Source organism: Rhinolophus sinicus, linkage group LG06 (assembly GCF_036562045.2).
Source record: "Rhinolophus sinicus isolate RSC01 linkage group LG06, ASM3656204v1, whole genome shotgun sequence".
Taxonomy (NCBI): domain Eukaryota; kingdom Metazoa; phylum Chordata; class Mammalia; order Chiroptera; family Rhinolophidae; genus Rhinolophus; species Rhinolophus sinicus.
Genome location: NC_133756.1, coordinates 91,934,647 through 91,949,429, shown reverse-complemented (window position 1 = coordinate 91,949,429; position 14,783 = coordinate 91,934,647). Strand labels below are relative to the sequence as shown.

The 14,783-nt window shown below is 35.5% G+C and overlaps 1 protein-coding gene across 4 annotated transcripts in view; it reads left to right on the top strand.

The window, feature by feature from the left end:
• Positions 1-14,783, top strand: part of ELMOD1 (ELMO domain containing 1) — a 68,765-nt gene that overhangs the window by 34,413 nt on the left and 19,569 nt on the right. For all 4 annotated transcript variants that reach the window (XM_019715712.2, XM_019715711.2, XM_019715710.2 and 1 more), the window contains exons 3-7: positions 4,167-4,312; positions 4,436-4,464; positions 5,265-5,362; positions 8,491-8,620; positions 14,385-14,518. In XM_019715712.2, the coding sequence (XP_019571271.1) occupies positions 4,167-4,312; positions 4,436-4,464; positions 5,265-5,362; positions 8,491-8,620; positions 14,385-14,518 (537 nt within the window). The remainder of the gene's footprint in view (positions 1-4,166; positions 4,313-4,435; positions 4,465-5,264; positions 5,363-8,490; positions 8,621-14,384; positions 14,519-14,783) is intronic.

Sequence of the window (14,783 nt, the reverse complement as noted above, 5' to 3'; positions counted from 1 at the left end):
TTCTTATTCTGAGACTAGGAACAGAAAGCAAATGGGGGGATCTGCTTCATAGGTACATCTGAGATGTCTTCACTCAAGGTATGCAGTCAGAAACATAAGGAGATAAAGGAAATTAAAAGGACAAAAGGTTCTATGAATCCAAAAGTCCTTAAACTCAGATAAGAAACAGACACTCCTTTCCTTTCCTTTTCCCCTCCTCCCTCCCTCCTTCCTTCCTTCCCACTCCTCTTTCCCTCCCTTCCTCCCTCTTTTCCTCCCTTCCTTCCTTCCTTCCTTCCTTCCTTCCTTCCTTCCTTCCTTCCTTCCTTCCTTCCTTCCTTCCTTCCTTTTCTTCTAAATCAACAACTGATTAGCTTAACATCATTGAAAAATCCATTTCTTAATTTCTTCTTTTTCAGGGTAGACATGCCAAACCAATTTAACATTCTCTCAAAATATTTAATCATGTTTATTGTTCTCCTCTGGACCTTCAGTAGTTTTTCCATAAACTTTATAATTTAGGGACTTAAATACATCCAAAAATGTAAGAAATGAGCTCCTGGCAGGAGTTGATGGTGAAGGACAGCCATCGAGAGATGCTCATTGGAGGTTTGCTGATCTGGTCCTTTCATGAGGAAGTAAGCTGGGTATTGTTTCTGTCATCAACATAAGCTTTCCAGAGTAAGGGGTAGCACTGGTATTCCCATCTCTGACCATGTCTTAGGTTTATGATCTAAATGTAAAATAAGGTATATCTGTCAAAACATTGATCTGATGATCTGGCTTGAAAAAAATATAGTACCTAGCAGAGCAAAAAAAAGTGTCTCACATGGCAAGCTGGCCTTTTAATGAAATATTTGTGGTATGTTGGCCCATTAGAAAGACAAATATTTCCTTGTAAAACACACACACACACACACACACACACACACACACACACACTTCCTTGTTTTTTTCCTTGATAATAAATAGCATTATCAGGACAACTGGCCCAGAAATTATGAAAGGGTAAGGAAGCAATGTATAAATTCACTTCACAATTGAAATGGGCATTTCTCTCTCATGATTTGTGCTATTGTTTATGTGATTATGTGAGAGGGTTGTGACAGACCTCACAGAGTGGTGAGCCCTAAGAAATGATGCAGTATCTCTAACCCCTCATTGTAGATTTCCACTGGGTTTCCCTGTCTTTGACAGTTTGAACATCCTCAAGGGAGTTGGGGAAAAAAAAAAAGATGAAAGCAAGGAGAACATGATGTCTTTTCTCTCCTTTTATGTAAGGCTGTCTTGATGCAAAACAGTTCCTCAAGCATTTTCTTCTCATATACAAGCAGGCCAGTGGGAGAAATTGCAGATGGGCTGTAAGTTACTCTCCATCTGGGTACTTCCTGCCACCTAGGATGACACCTCCAGGTCTCAAGCCACATCTTTGTATAGATCTGATGAAGAAGTTGCACGGGGAAATCTTTCTGTAGTTTAATTTAAGCTATAATATGGTCTGATGGCTTGTACCCTAAGGAGGGTGAATACAAGGATTCTCCTTAAACAATAATCAGAACCCTCTTCTCTAGGAAGATGTAGTACCCCACAAACCAGATTATCACGGACTCCTGACACACACACTTAAAGAGGCTTCGTTGGAGGAGCTGGCCCACATACTAGGCAAACTTGACTGGAAATTGGACATGGTACCATACGGGCAGATCTCATGGAAAGCTTTTATCCTTGACATAGTAATAGGAATAATGCCAAATGGTAATTAATATCATTACCACTTGGCTGGTGACCAGTTCAAAGAAATAGCGCTCAATCTTTTTTTCTGGCATATCTATCCAAAAGTTGGGAAAATGGAAAACTTTTCCCAACAGAACAAGTTGAGATTTCATAAAATTTCGAACTCAACTATAATAATTAAAATCATCCACTAAATTTATTTTTAGGATTACTTTTCTTAAGTAATCCTAAGGGAGCTGATAACCTAATCCTAATAGATCTTAGAACATATTTGACTAAAACAGTTGAATTTCAGAATTTACAACAGAATAAATTCACTTTTTGTCTTTCAGCAGAATCTGACTTCACGTAAAAATTTATATGCACTTTTATAATGTCTTTGGTGATTATTTTAGACATTCTAATGGTTGTTATAACTTTCAGTTTTTCTTAAATAAAATAATATATATGTATTAGAGGAAAAAAATGAAAATATATTTAACCAAAAAGGAAAATAAATATATTTTTTCCCATTTAATTCCATTACCTAGAAATACCACTGTTAACATCTTTGTTTTGTATCCTGCCAGTCTTTTTCTCCTTGTTTACACCTCACCATTAATTTATTTTTATTGGGGAACACTGTGTTTCTCCAAGGCCCATCAGCTCCAAGTAGTTGTCCTTCAATCTAGTTGTGGAGGGCACAGCTCAGCTCCAAGTCCTGTTGCCGTTTTCAATCTTTAGGTGCAGGGGGTGCAGCCCATCATCCCATGTGGGCATTGAACTGGCAAACTTGTGAAGAGCGCGCACTCTAACCAACTGAGCCATCCAGCTACCTCTCTGGAAGCTCAGTGGCAGCACATTGTCTTCAATCTAGTTGTGGAGGGTGTGGCTCACTGGCCCATGTGGGAATCAAACTGGCAACCTGCTGTTCAGAGCTCACACTCTAACAAACTGAGCCATCTGGCTGCCCCCATGATTAAAATTTTTGACTAATTTCTAATGAAAACCTAGATCATCCTATACAAATTTATTTCTAACTTCTTTCTATTTGGTAAGCATATTCTGGACATTTTCTCATGTTATTAGATATTCTAGAACATAATTTTATTACCTACAAAGGATTCCATTGTGTTATCTTACTGTAGCAGTTTGGTTACTTATACTGTTTCCTCTGTTCCCTTTGTATTTATATGATACAGACCCCATGCTTTTGTACAGGTTAGCCTTTTGGACTTTTTATTTTTAATACAGGCTGTTCAAGATATTGCAGCCAGAGCATGTGAGCAAAGGAACAGTCAAGGTGTTGGTTCATATTCAGGGATGAGGCTGTTGGTTAACTACTCGAATTCATCTGAATGACCCTGGATCACCTTATGTTAGAGTCGGAGGGAAATAGTGATTATTTGAGAAAATGAAACATCTTTTCTAAATGACACCAAAAGGAAGTAATATAAATAATTCTGCCTCCTAGGAATGCATAGTGTTAAGAGAAGATGGATTGAATATAAATTTCTGGATGATAAGTCTTCTTCCATACCTTGAGTCATTTTGAGACTCTGAACAGAATTGTGAAGTAGTAGACACTGACATATTAAAAATAAAACTCAACATAAAATACAAATTCACATGCCAGAGACATTGTAGAAAAAGTACATGACTGATGACAATACACTTCATAGTCTGTTGAGGTATTTTTGGCGTGAGATAGGGTGTGCAATACAGAAAACTTTGTTTAGCAGGAGCCAAGAACAAACTTGTCAAGGGGTGTAGTTTGGGGAAGGTTTAAATCAGAGGATGTTGGAGAACCAAAAGTCAACATACTTGTTCAGTGAACCAATGAGAAGATCTTCCTGAAAAGTCCAAGAAGTATTGAGATTCATGAGCAGAGAAGACATGTAGCCACACAACCAGGTCCTCAAGGAGGACAACAGTTCCTAAAGGAAAGCAGAGGGAGGAGGAAAGAATGGAAACAAGGGGAGAATAAAATAGTGACCCAAAAAAGGGCACTGAGGATGGGTTGGAAATGAAGCAGGGCGAGCTGAGAGGCTGTCTACAGAGGCAGAAGAGTTGCCATGGCACGTTCTTTCCAATTGTCTAAGGGAGAAACAAATTCTAGAACACAAAGATACTATTTTCAAGGTACTAATTTATTTTCAAAATGTTTTTAGGCAAAGATAGGAAAGGAAAGGATTCCCGCAGCTCACCCTCAGTTTGTTGGAATATCAAATATCAAATAGGGCATTCTGGAGTTGCTTGCATTCAGTAAGTGTGTTCTCATAGATCTTCCCTCCCAATGATGGGTTTGTAGCTACCTCAAATAAAATAACACGGGACTAGAAAAATAAAATAAGCTGTAAACCCAGAAATCTAATGGTTGGTTTTCTTCTGGGCTTCTTTTCTTGCTGGTGGTGGCTGCTTTCTATTCTCTTCCAGAGTTCTATTGGAAGGGTGCTATCTTTTGTTTTTGACAGAATGTTGATCCAAGTGTGCCTGTATTTTTACTGTAAATTTTTGTGGCGCTGCCTGAAATTTGTAATGAGGAAGCTGACTGGAAAGTGTGAACTGCAGCGGATCTGTTACAATACCAAGCCTGGCGCTTCTAGAACCATGAAAATTGGTAAGCATGAAACAAAGAGGTGGGCAAAATGTAGGCTTGGTGGGATTGAGGATACAGTATAGTAATTTTAAACCACTTGTAAAGGATAATTTTAGAATGATTTTTTAATTGTCTCTTTTATAGAAACATCGCTAAGGGATTCAAAAAGTAAGGTAAGTAAAATTATTTCTATATCTTTTCAGCAAATTTTCACTTGAAGCTTACCTCTGTCATCAAAAAGTAAAAAATTTTAAAAACAAAATATACCACTGGCTGTGAAAATTAATGCAAACTTAGAAGAATTAACTGCCCATCACAAACCACTGTCCTTTTAACATGAAAACAGCCACTGTATGTGAAATTTTAGGTAGATGTATGATGCACGTATTTCTTCACTGTTGAATTCATCCTTTTTTATACCTCTTCCTCAGTGTCCAAATTATTTAACTTTATACACAAGATTTTCCAAGAAAATCGAAGAAGTCAATATGCTAGCTTATAGTACATAATTAAGCATCCACATAAGAGAAAACTGTTTTTTTCCCAAGATTCTTGAATATTATCATTTAATTTTAGTATCTTTAAGACTTTACCCACTCCCGCCATGCACTTCACTCAATCATAAACATAATTCCATTAGCAGTGGAAACCAGGTATGTTGGGTGAGAAAAAGAAAACATAGTATTTTAATATAAGGAACTTGAAACAGATGAAAATAGTAAAAAAAAAATTAAAATAAAAAAACCTATAGTTTTGTTTTATGTTATTAACTTAATCAGGAAAATTGCACTGTCCTCGCTGTGAAAATGTTAAATTTATTAGACTTTAAAGACTAAATCAATGTTTGCTTTTAGTTTAGTTTAGTATCTTCACAGAGAAGCTTTAAGCAAATACTTGAAGCCCTTATCTAAACAAACCCCACCTAAGCCATTGGTGTTCATGACAAGGGAACTCATTGAAATATGTTTTCTAGCTGTTGCAGACTTCAGTGAGTGTTCACCCTGATGCTATTGAAAAAACTATAGAAGACATCATGGAACTGAAAAAAATTAATCCCGACATAAATCCACAGTAAGAATATGTTTATTATTTTTGTAAACAAGTCACACGGCCACATATTTATTATTTCTATGGCTCTAGAGCTCTCTCTCTCTCTCTCCCTTACTCTCTTTTTTTCTCTCTCTTTCTATAAATAATTCCATCACTTCCCCAAGCCCCAAACAATCATCTGCAATATTTTGACTTTCAGATAAAGAATAAAGAAAAAAGGTGTCTTTTTCATATTTGTAAATAGCAGTAACTTTGTACTTCTGTTGTGATTTATGCTAATGCTTTGAGATGCAATGAATGTAAGAAATATGATCGATGCCCTTGGTACCAGAAGATAAAATAAAGGGAACCCATTCATCAACAGTCACTCTGTGTGATGCCGGCGTTTTATATTAAAAGTTCAAACTGTAAATGTGCCCAAGCTGATTCTGCTCCATCGAGAATATTCCTTTAGTTCATGACAGGCTGAAAACCTTGGAGATGGTTACTACCTGCTTGTCAAGAAGGCAGGCATATGTGGGAGGGAGAGATGGTTTTAATATGAAGACTTTAGAACTTTGTAATTTAGTCATCTCATCTTGGAAGTATTAAAATGCATTTGGCAATGTACGTGACATTTAAAATTAGCTTTACATTTCCATTGGGAACAGGAATTTTTCAGTAAAAATTTGGGCTAAGGCTATTGGTTAGAATAAATTCTACATGCAGATATATTGAGAGACAATTTAGGTAGATAACAATCAAATTCTCTTTTAGATATGCATAGGAATTTCAGATGTCACTGAGAAAGTCTTTTAATTGCCTAAGATGCAGCTGTGGTTGAAGGGAATTTCAGAGTTCATTTTGCATATGTCTGTCACTTAGAGGGATTCTAGGTACTAGCTACTAATTGGGGCTCATCACAAAACTCCATTTCCACTGGTCTCCATAGCATTCTTCCACAGACATAACTATTTAACACCCTTTTCCTTATTCAGCCATTAAAGGTGATTTAATTATGCAGTAAATGTCTTTTTGAAACCTTCTGACATATATTTTATTTCTCTGAGAAAGTAATAAAAAGGCAATCCATTTTAAATTAAGTTGAACAAAAAATTTAAGACTACAGTTGGGCCTGAGGAATATATTAGATCTATAATCATATTTAAAGATTGGCTTAGATTTAATAGCAAATCTTTTCTCTCTGTTCTGTGAAAGTCATGTTTCATTCAAGAGCATTTTCTTGCCATCTTTTTGTTTGATTTCCTTTAGAAAAAAAAACAAAAGCCTTATAGGTAGTAGATTGTGTTTTTATATCTCAATATGGATCTTAGTACTTTTTTTCCAGATTGATGTTGGCAAAATGTGATTTTTAAAAATTAAATAATTTTCTAGAAAGATAAATCAAGAAATAAAGAAGGCTAGGGAAAATATTTTGTAGTTTATCAAGCCATTACTACTTTTAACCTCACTTTGTTTTAATTACATTTTTTTCAAGTTCGGCTTATTCTGGTGGTAAGAATTACTACAGTAAAAATTGAATTGACTTCTCTTGTTTCCACTTATTTCTCCCACTCTCTCCTTTCCCTCAAAATCAACTCTCTGCTCAGTCCTGCATTGATTTCCTGGGTGACCAGTGCCACTGTTCCTTTTACCTAAATTTGAATATCCGATTTAGTTTTCTGGTGCTATGGTAACAAGTAATTATAAGTGTCATTTAATTGAACGTTCAATTTTATTTATGTCTAGCACTCTGGGTTATCTGACACTGCCCTCTGTGTTTGGAGTAAGTATACAATCCTGACAGAATTCTCTATTGCCCCCAACTTTAGACTTAACCTCTATACATCTTATTCCGCTCACAAAAAGATGATGATGACACTGTCATCGTGTTTATAATGACCATCACCACAAATTCAGTGAGTGAATTAGGAGTAGGAGTGTGTTAGACAGTAACTCTTGAAATTGCCAACATTCATCTATTTTTAACCACAAAAGTGAATGACTATAAAGAATTTAACAAGAATAAATAAACAGGAAACTAGATTTAAAAATGCCATCAAATGAGTATAGGAGAATAATTTATGTGACAATAGTTTATATGAAAAAAGGATCTTGGTGATTAGTTAGCCATCTATTTAATAAACTTATGATGTTATGTGACTGCTGAAAGAGACCCTGTCTTTACCTTCTAGGTTGTAGGAGAGAAAAATAGCATTCACATCACAGGAAGTAATGATCCTGTGTGCGGCACTTCCCAGATTGTTTTCTGTTCCAGTGATATACTGCAAAGGGCCTGTTAGTCAAACAGTGTACATGCAGAGACTACTGAGCAAGATAGTAAAACATCTGAAAACCATGTCATGTGAGAAGGAATTGAAAGAATAGGGGTTTTGTTTTATTTTGGTTTGGTTTTTAACCCTGAAGATGAGACTGGAAGAAAGAATCACTATCTTAAAATCAATAGGCATGTAGGGGAAAAGTGGAAATAAATTTGCTCAGAGAACAGGATTTGAACCACTTGGTGATAAGGAAAGCAGATTTTGTTTCAGCCCTAAGAAAAAGTGTTCAGACAACTCAAGAAGTCAGAATGGAATGAGAAATCTTATAAAGTAGTTTGTTCTTTCTCTTGGCATTGCCTCATCTTTCAGGAATGTTCCCAAGCAGAGGTGTTTTTGTTGTTGTTTTATTGTTGTTGTTTTGAATTTTTCTTACCGCAGACCCCTGAGGGCTGTCTCTCTCTGTCTCTGTCTCTCTCTGTCTCTCTCCGTCTCTCTCTCTCACACACACACACACACACTTTTGAAGTGTTTCCAATATATTCACGTGGTGGGAGCTAAATGATCCCTCCCTAAGACCCATTATCACCTATATTTTCTACATCTCACTTTCAAGTCACCTGAATAAAGAGCTCTCTTGTTTTTTAAGCCACATTGTTGCAACGTGGCTTAAGAAAAGGCCAGAATGAGAGGTAAGTTTAAACCAAGTTCTACAACTGTCTATTTGGAGCTTCAGCAAAAAATTGTGCTATTAGATAGCTCATATTTGAGCAATTTCCTAAATATTATGTAAATATGAGAAGTCCTATTGTGCATGCAGCAAGTGAACAAATGCCAAAGTATATGTTTTATTTTCCTTCACGTATGTTTGTTGTGTTTTGAACACCTTAGGTTGGGAATCTCTCTTCAGGCTTGCCTTCTGCAAATTGTTGGGTACAGAAATCTTATTGCAGATGTGGAAAAGCTGCGCAGAGAACCCTATGACTCTGATAATCCCCAACATGAGGAAATGCTTTTGAAGGTTAGTCCTTGAACTCATTTCAGTCCTTCGCTTAGGTCAGCTACTGTGTGCCTGCTCTGTGCTAGGCATGGCTCTGAACATGGGGACACTGAATAAAACATGGGTATAAATGGTTTAATAAAGCCTACTGTTCTTGCTTCTTCAGATGTTGGAGGTACATTTTTCATTAGAAAATTCATGTGAGAATTTAGATGTAAAGCCAAGTTTCTTTTGTAATCTGAGAAAGCATCAGAGGCGATTTCTTTGGGCTTGCACATTTGGCTCAAGTTTAGATGGTTTAATTGTGTTGAAAGCCAATAGGAGAAATAGCATTTGTCAAAGAGTGACCTGGGATTTTCATTTATGGCTTTTAATAGACATTAAACATGAAGTTGATTTCTGCTTCAGCAATAGCCCTCTTGGGAAATTACCCAAGATCTTAGTGCTGAATATTTATTCATGTAACTTGGAGTATTAAAAGACGAGGTAAAGATTTACATCTGGAATATTAAACGTGCTGGAAGATTAATATGCAGTTATAAATACTCCTTCTGTGTGTCAAAGCAAAACCTTAAGAATATTATATGATCTGATGGTATATTATGAAACATTAATAAAACTTTACCTCAAAACACTGAATTTTGATTTAAAAAATTAAGACAAAAAAATTTAAATCAACCTTTAGAACTGCTCACCTGAAATGTTTTATAAATTCACTTCTGAAAATAGATGCTTTTTAAGATGGAGTGTTTCTTTGTCCTGTCCTAAAATTTAAAAAGGCAGTAACAAAATTCAAAAAAACATTTGTTTAGTTGCCTTAACTTTATCTTATTGAAAAATTTTCAATAGAAGATGTAATTTTAAAAATGTATCCTGTTGTGTTTAATGTGAAGGGGTGTGTGTTTTCTGTGTATGTAAATACTTAAGCAAATGACTCATTTGTCTCTACTAATTAGTGATAGACCTGATGTGCATCATTAAAAATTGAAGAAGCCTCATTCTTTGCAATAGTTTTTCTTCTTCTCTTTCTCTTCTGTTTAAGTTTAGGTAAGCCACTGGCTGAGCTTTATCACCTTTTACTGCCTTATTATTTTCTATTTTATGATTGAGCTAGTTGAGTTCAATAAAATGATCTCAAGGTGGGAAATAAGAAGTGAATGAAAAAGACGTGGTATAATTAACAGATTGGCCACACGCACCTGAACAATTTATTAGAATAGCTGAGATGCCTTTTGAATCAATGAAGGGTACTTGCTATGTGCCATCTTAGCTGATCTGTTGTATGTGTGCTGGCACATAGGTTTTCAACAAATATGGGTGAATGCATGAATTTTTGTAGTTCATTCGATACATGTCAAGAACTTTTGTGATATGACTTATCTGTGGTTATGATTTAATTATGTATGTAGTATCATTTTTTTATTGTCACCACTATAAGATGTAGGCAAGGTGATGGTTGTTGTCTTTATTTTAGAGGTGAGCAAACTATAAACATGTCAGTCCAGGCTCTGATTCACACAGCGAGTAAATTATAAAGCCAGGACTATCCACTACTGTGTTAGACACTGCAGAACAGCATTATTTTCTACCCTTAAGTGGCTTGCAATCTAATTCTGGAGATATTACGCATTTACAAACATCACTAAATCTTAGCATCCCCTCAAATACCTCTTGAATGTTTTCTGTGCCCACTGCCATTCTAGCCATTATCTCCAACTTGGGGTATTAAAATAGCCTTTTAATTCTGCCATGAACACTTCCTCTGTTCCATCTCCTAAAATACTGTTGGAGGCATTATCTAGTCATGTCATTCTCTAAGTTAAAAATGTTCAGTTCCCTATGTCTGATAGCAGAAAGCCCATGCATCTTAGCAAGCATTTCAGACCCTTTCCAATCTATTTCTCTAAGCTATCTATCCTGCATCCCCATTATGTATAGTACATGCTCTGTATAATGCCATGCTCTGTCATTCACCCTGACCCAGAATAGGCTATGCCCTCTGTTACTCATTATTTTCACAAAAGTAGGCTAATTTTAAAAAAAATCCTTATTTATTGAATTTTGAAATCTTCGGTAGCCTCCCCAAGCAAATTTAGGGGTGGGGTCTCTATTCTCATCTGTAGTTTCTTCCAATTCCAAGTATGATAATAACAAAATTGATAATAATAAAATACCCACTGAGTGTTTAGTATGTGCCAATCATTACAGTAAGTGTCTCAATAACCTCGTGGTGAGATATTGGTATTATCCCTATTTTTCAGGTGAGGAAACAGCGGCTGGGCAGTTAAGAGACTGCCTAGGCTCACACGCTTAGAAAGGACCCCACACTCTGCACTGCACTACCTTTCAAAGGAGACACCATGTCTTGTTCACATTTGTATTTCCAGAGGCTGGCCCATGGTGTTTAACTGCCCAAGCTTAGGGTTCTTCATTTTTAAAATGGGTAACAATGCCCTTGTTACCTTTTATAAACCCGTTCAGAACAAGGGTCTTCAAATTAAAGTCTATGGGCCATATATGGAAGACACCCATTTTTGTAAATAAACTTTTGTTGGAATACATCCATTCCTTCATTTATATATTATTGTCTGCTTTTGTACTAAATGGCAAAATTACGTAGTTGCAGCAGTGACTGTATGGCTACCAAAGCCTAAAGCATTTACTGTCTGGCCCTTGACAGACAAAGTTTGCCACCTCCTGGTTTAGAGGCTTCAGTAATATATTGTCATAGTGTTGAAGTGCTATGATTTATAAACATGAGACCATTTTCAATGTTTCTACTTCAAGTCTTAAAGTATTAAAAAAATCTGAATTTTATGATCATTTAAACATAGGCTGGGATGAAAATAAATAATATCACTTTATATTCATGTAGTACTGTCCATACGAGTTATTCAAATGAACAGTTCTGGTGATCATTTCTAACCAAATTAATAACAAAAGCACAATTTTAGATGGATTCATGTCTTAATAGAAACAATATAACCCAGAATGAAAAGATGCTGTCCTGATAAGAAGACATAGTCCCATGGTGGCCTCACTAGAAAGCTGCTTCTTGATTGAGTGGGTGGATGAATGGCAGGCTTGCCTTTTTTGTTCTGTAGCAGACCTTACAAAGGCAGAAGTGTTCAAATACGCTTGCAGTAAAGGCTTCGTGCAAAGAGAGTAGAATTAAACAGAGCACCGGCCACGAGGGATAATAGTCTCACCGAGAGCGCAGCTTGTCATCTGCCACAGGAGTCATCGTTGGTAGCTCCCGTGTCCTGCACTTGGCAGGTGGCATTGTAATAACTCTACTCCCAGTAGTGCAGTTGTAAATAGCCGGACTCCTCAAAGCCCCCCACCAAATACCTCCCCCCCACACACACACACCTAAGTTCAGTTTTCCAGTTGGCTTCCAATGTGCAAGAAATGACCTTACCTTCAGGGGCACCTTGCCTCTTACCTTTACGTTTTTTCAGGGATGAACCTATCTATCAGAATAGAATCCAGTAATTCAAGCATTCTTACAGGAAATATGCACATGGTAGTTCTTCATATATGTATGTTAGCGTAATCAGCTTTCATTTTCCAAGAAAGTGACCCTTATTAAAGCAGAGAGGATTAAGAACTTAATTAAGAACACTTTTGAGCCATTAATCTAGTTTGCCATGAAACATGAAATTATTAAAATGGAATTTCTTTTTAAAGAATTTTATTATTTAAACTTTTTACTCTCCAAACTAAGTATTCCCCTGATGAATGAGGTTTATAACTTACCTGTAGAAATAAAATGCTTGTTTTTTCCCTTTTATTCTATTCATTTTATGAAACCAAGTAATTTTTAGTTAAATTTATTGGGGTGACATTGGTTAATAAAATTATATAGGTTTCAAGTGTACAATTCTATAATACATCATTTCTATATTGCATTGTGTGCTCACCATTCAGAGTCAGTTCTCCTTTCATCACCATATATTTGACCCCCTTTGCCCTCTTCTACCACTCTCCTCCCCTGTTACCCTCTGGTAACCACCAAACTGTTGTCTGTGTCTACGAGTTTTTGTTTCTTTGCTTGTCTTGTTCCTTTGTTGCTTTCAGTTTTATATCCCACATATGAGATTATCATGCTAAGTGAAATAAATAAACAGAAAACACCGAGAACCACATGATTTCACTCATCTGGGAAACCATACATTTTAAAACTGAATAGTGCCCTGATATTTTTTTACGTCAAATTATTACCCAAATGAATATGGTGAGCTTTACAATCAGTTTCCTTTTGTTTGCTTGTTTTTTTAATTGTGGCAGTAACTAACTCAGTTCCTTAAGGAGCTTTAAGAAGAGACCTTTTCTCTTATTTTTAATACTCTTCTAATGAACCCATTAACATTTTCTATTTTGATGAATGCAGAGCACTGGCAAATTTTTGTATGGATACTATAAAAAGAGATTTTTTTTATACCCATGTTTGATATTTTGCTCTCAGGTGTGGTAGATTTTCTTTCCTTTTTTTGAAAATTTTCTCTCACTCTTTAGATTGAATTTACCTGTTGTACCACTAACATAAAATATTGTATCATTTGAATATACATAATTTTTGATTAGTGCCTAAATTAACTTTACTATATTACAACTTTTTTGTTAGTATTTCCTGTAGTTGAACATTGTTTTATACTGCCAGATATGTGATAGTTAACTACGTATATAAAGCATGGTGTTTGCATATTCCTGTTCTGCTTCAACTTTAAAATCCATATAACATAGAATAATCAATGTAGAAGGTGAATTATGTCTGAAATCATAATAAGGAAATTTTATATTTACATTTGTCTCTATCTATAGATGATATAATACAAAATAGTATTAATACTTTAAAAAGTAAATTTGCTTACATGCCCATCTATATTTATTTGAAAGAACTAATAGAACGTTACATATTTATACAGCAATGGTGTCTTACTTTCTCTCTCAAGTAATGATATGTGTTGAACCTATCTTTTTCCAAAAATCTTTGAAAATTAGAACCAGTTTCTTAAGCAGTGAAGAGCATAGTCCTTAAAATTTATATTTGTCTATTAATATATAATTGATTGTAATTGAAATTTTTTAGGTAACTCTTAAAGACGATAATATATTTTGAGGTTTGTTCATAAACATTAGTGATCTTCCTTTATTAATTATATGATATTTACTCTCACCCCTGTTATAAGTAAGTCCTAAGAAATGAAACTCAAGTCAGTCCACTTTTCTTTTTATTAACAATGCTGCTCAAAGTTTTGCTATAAAATAAGATGAGCATTTTGTGAGGGTTGGAACAATGCATGGCCTCAAAATGTTCCCTGGACTCCCCTTCCCTTTATTCTCTTACATGCTTTTGGGGGATTCCGAAGAGCTTTTGTGGAAGATATATATCTGATTAGAAATTAAAACAAATATTTAAAACACTAAAATATAAAAGTACATACTCCGTTGCCTTCAGAGGGATGACATCATCATATGTCATGCAGCCTCTAGAAAATTCCACTGTGAGAAGATGAGACTGAAAAGTCAAATAACCTATTATTTTTATTATGAAATAGTTTTTACCTCCCAGACCTTCTGAAAAGGTCATGGGGTCCCTCCAGTAATTTTGAGAACTGCTATGATAGATAATTGAAAGACAACCAAATCTTTAATGGTAACATATTTGCATGTATTCAACTTTTGCAAAGCTCCTCCTAATGATGCTGTTTACAAAATTTGAGCCAATAGGAAAAAGTATGTGTGTGTATACAAACAGGCTAATTTTCTTTCTTGTCTCCAGTTATGGAAATTCTTGAAGCCCAATACTCCACTGGAATCTCGGATTTCTAAGCAATGGTGTGAAATTGGTTTCCAAGGTGACGATCCTAAAACAGATTTTCGAGGAATGGGTCTTCTGGGACTATACAATTTGCAGTAAGTACAATAAATAATGGGTAAGCATTAAAGGATATTCTGGTCTCCTCATATTGGAATGACAAAATTGAGCTATTAGTTCCAAAAGCTACTTCCCAGAAGACCCCAAGAAAACATTCAATAAATACTTGTAATGCTTATTTTTTTGGTAGAAGCATGTTAATAAAAATCTTACACTGTTTGTCATTTCACCCTCAAGCTCTAAAAAACATCAACATTACCTTACATTAACCTGAATGCCATTATCACACCTAACAAAATTAAC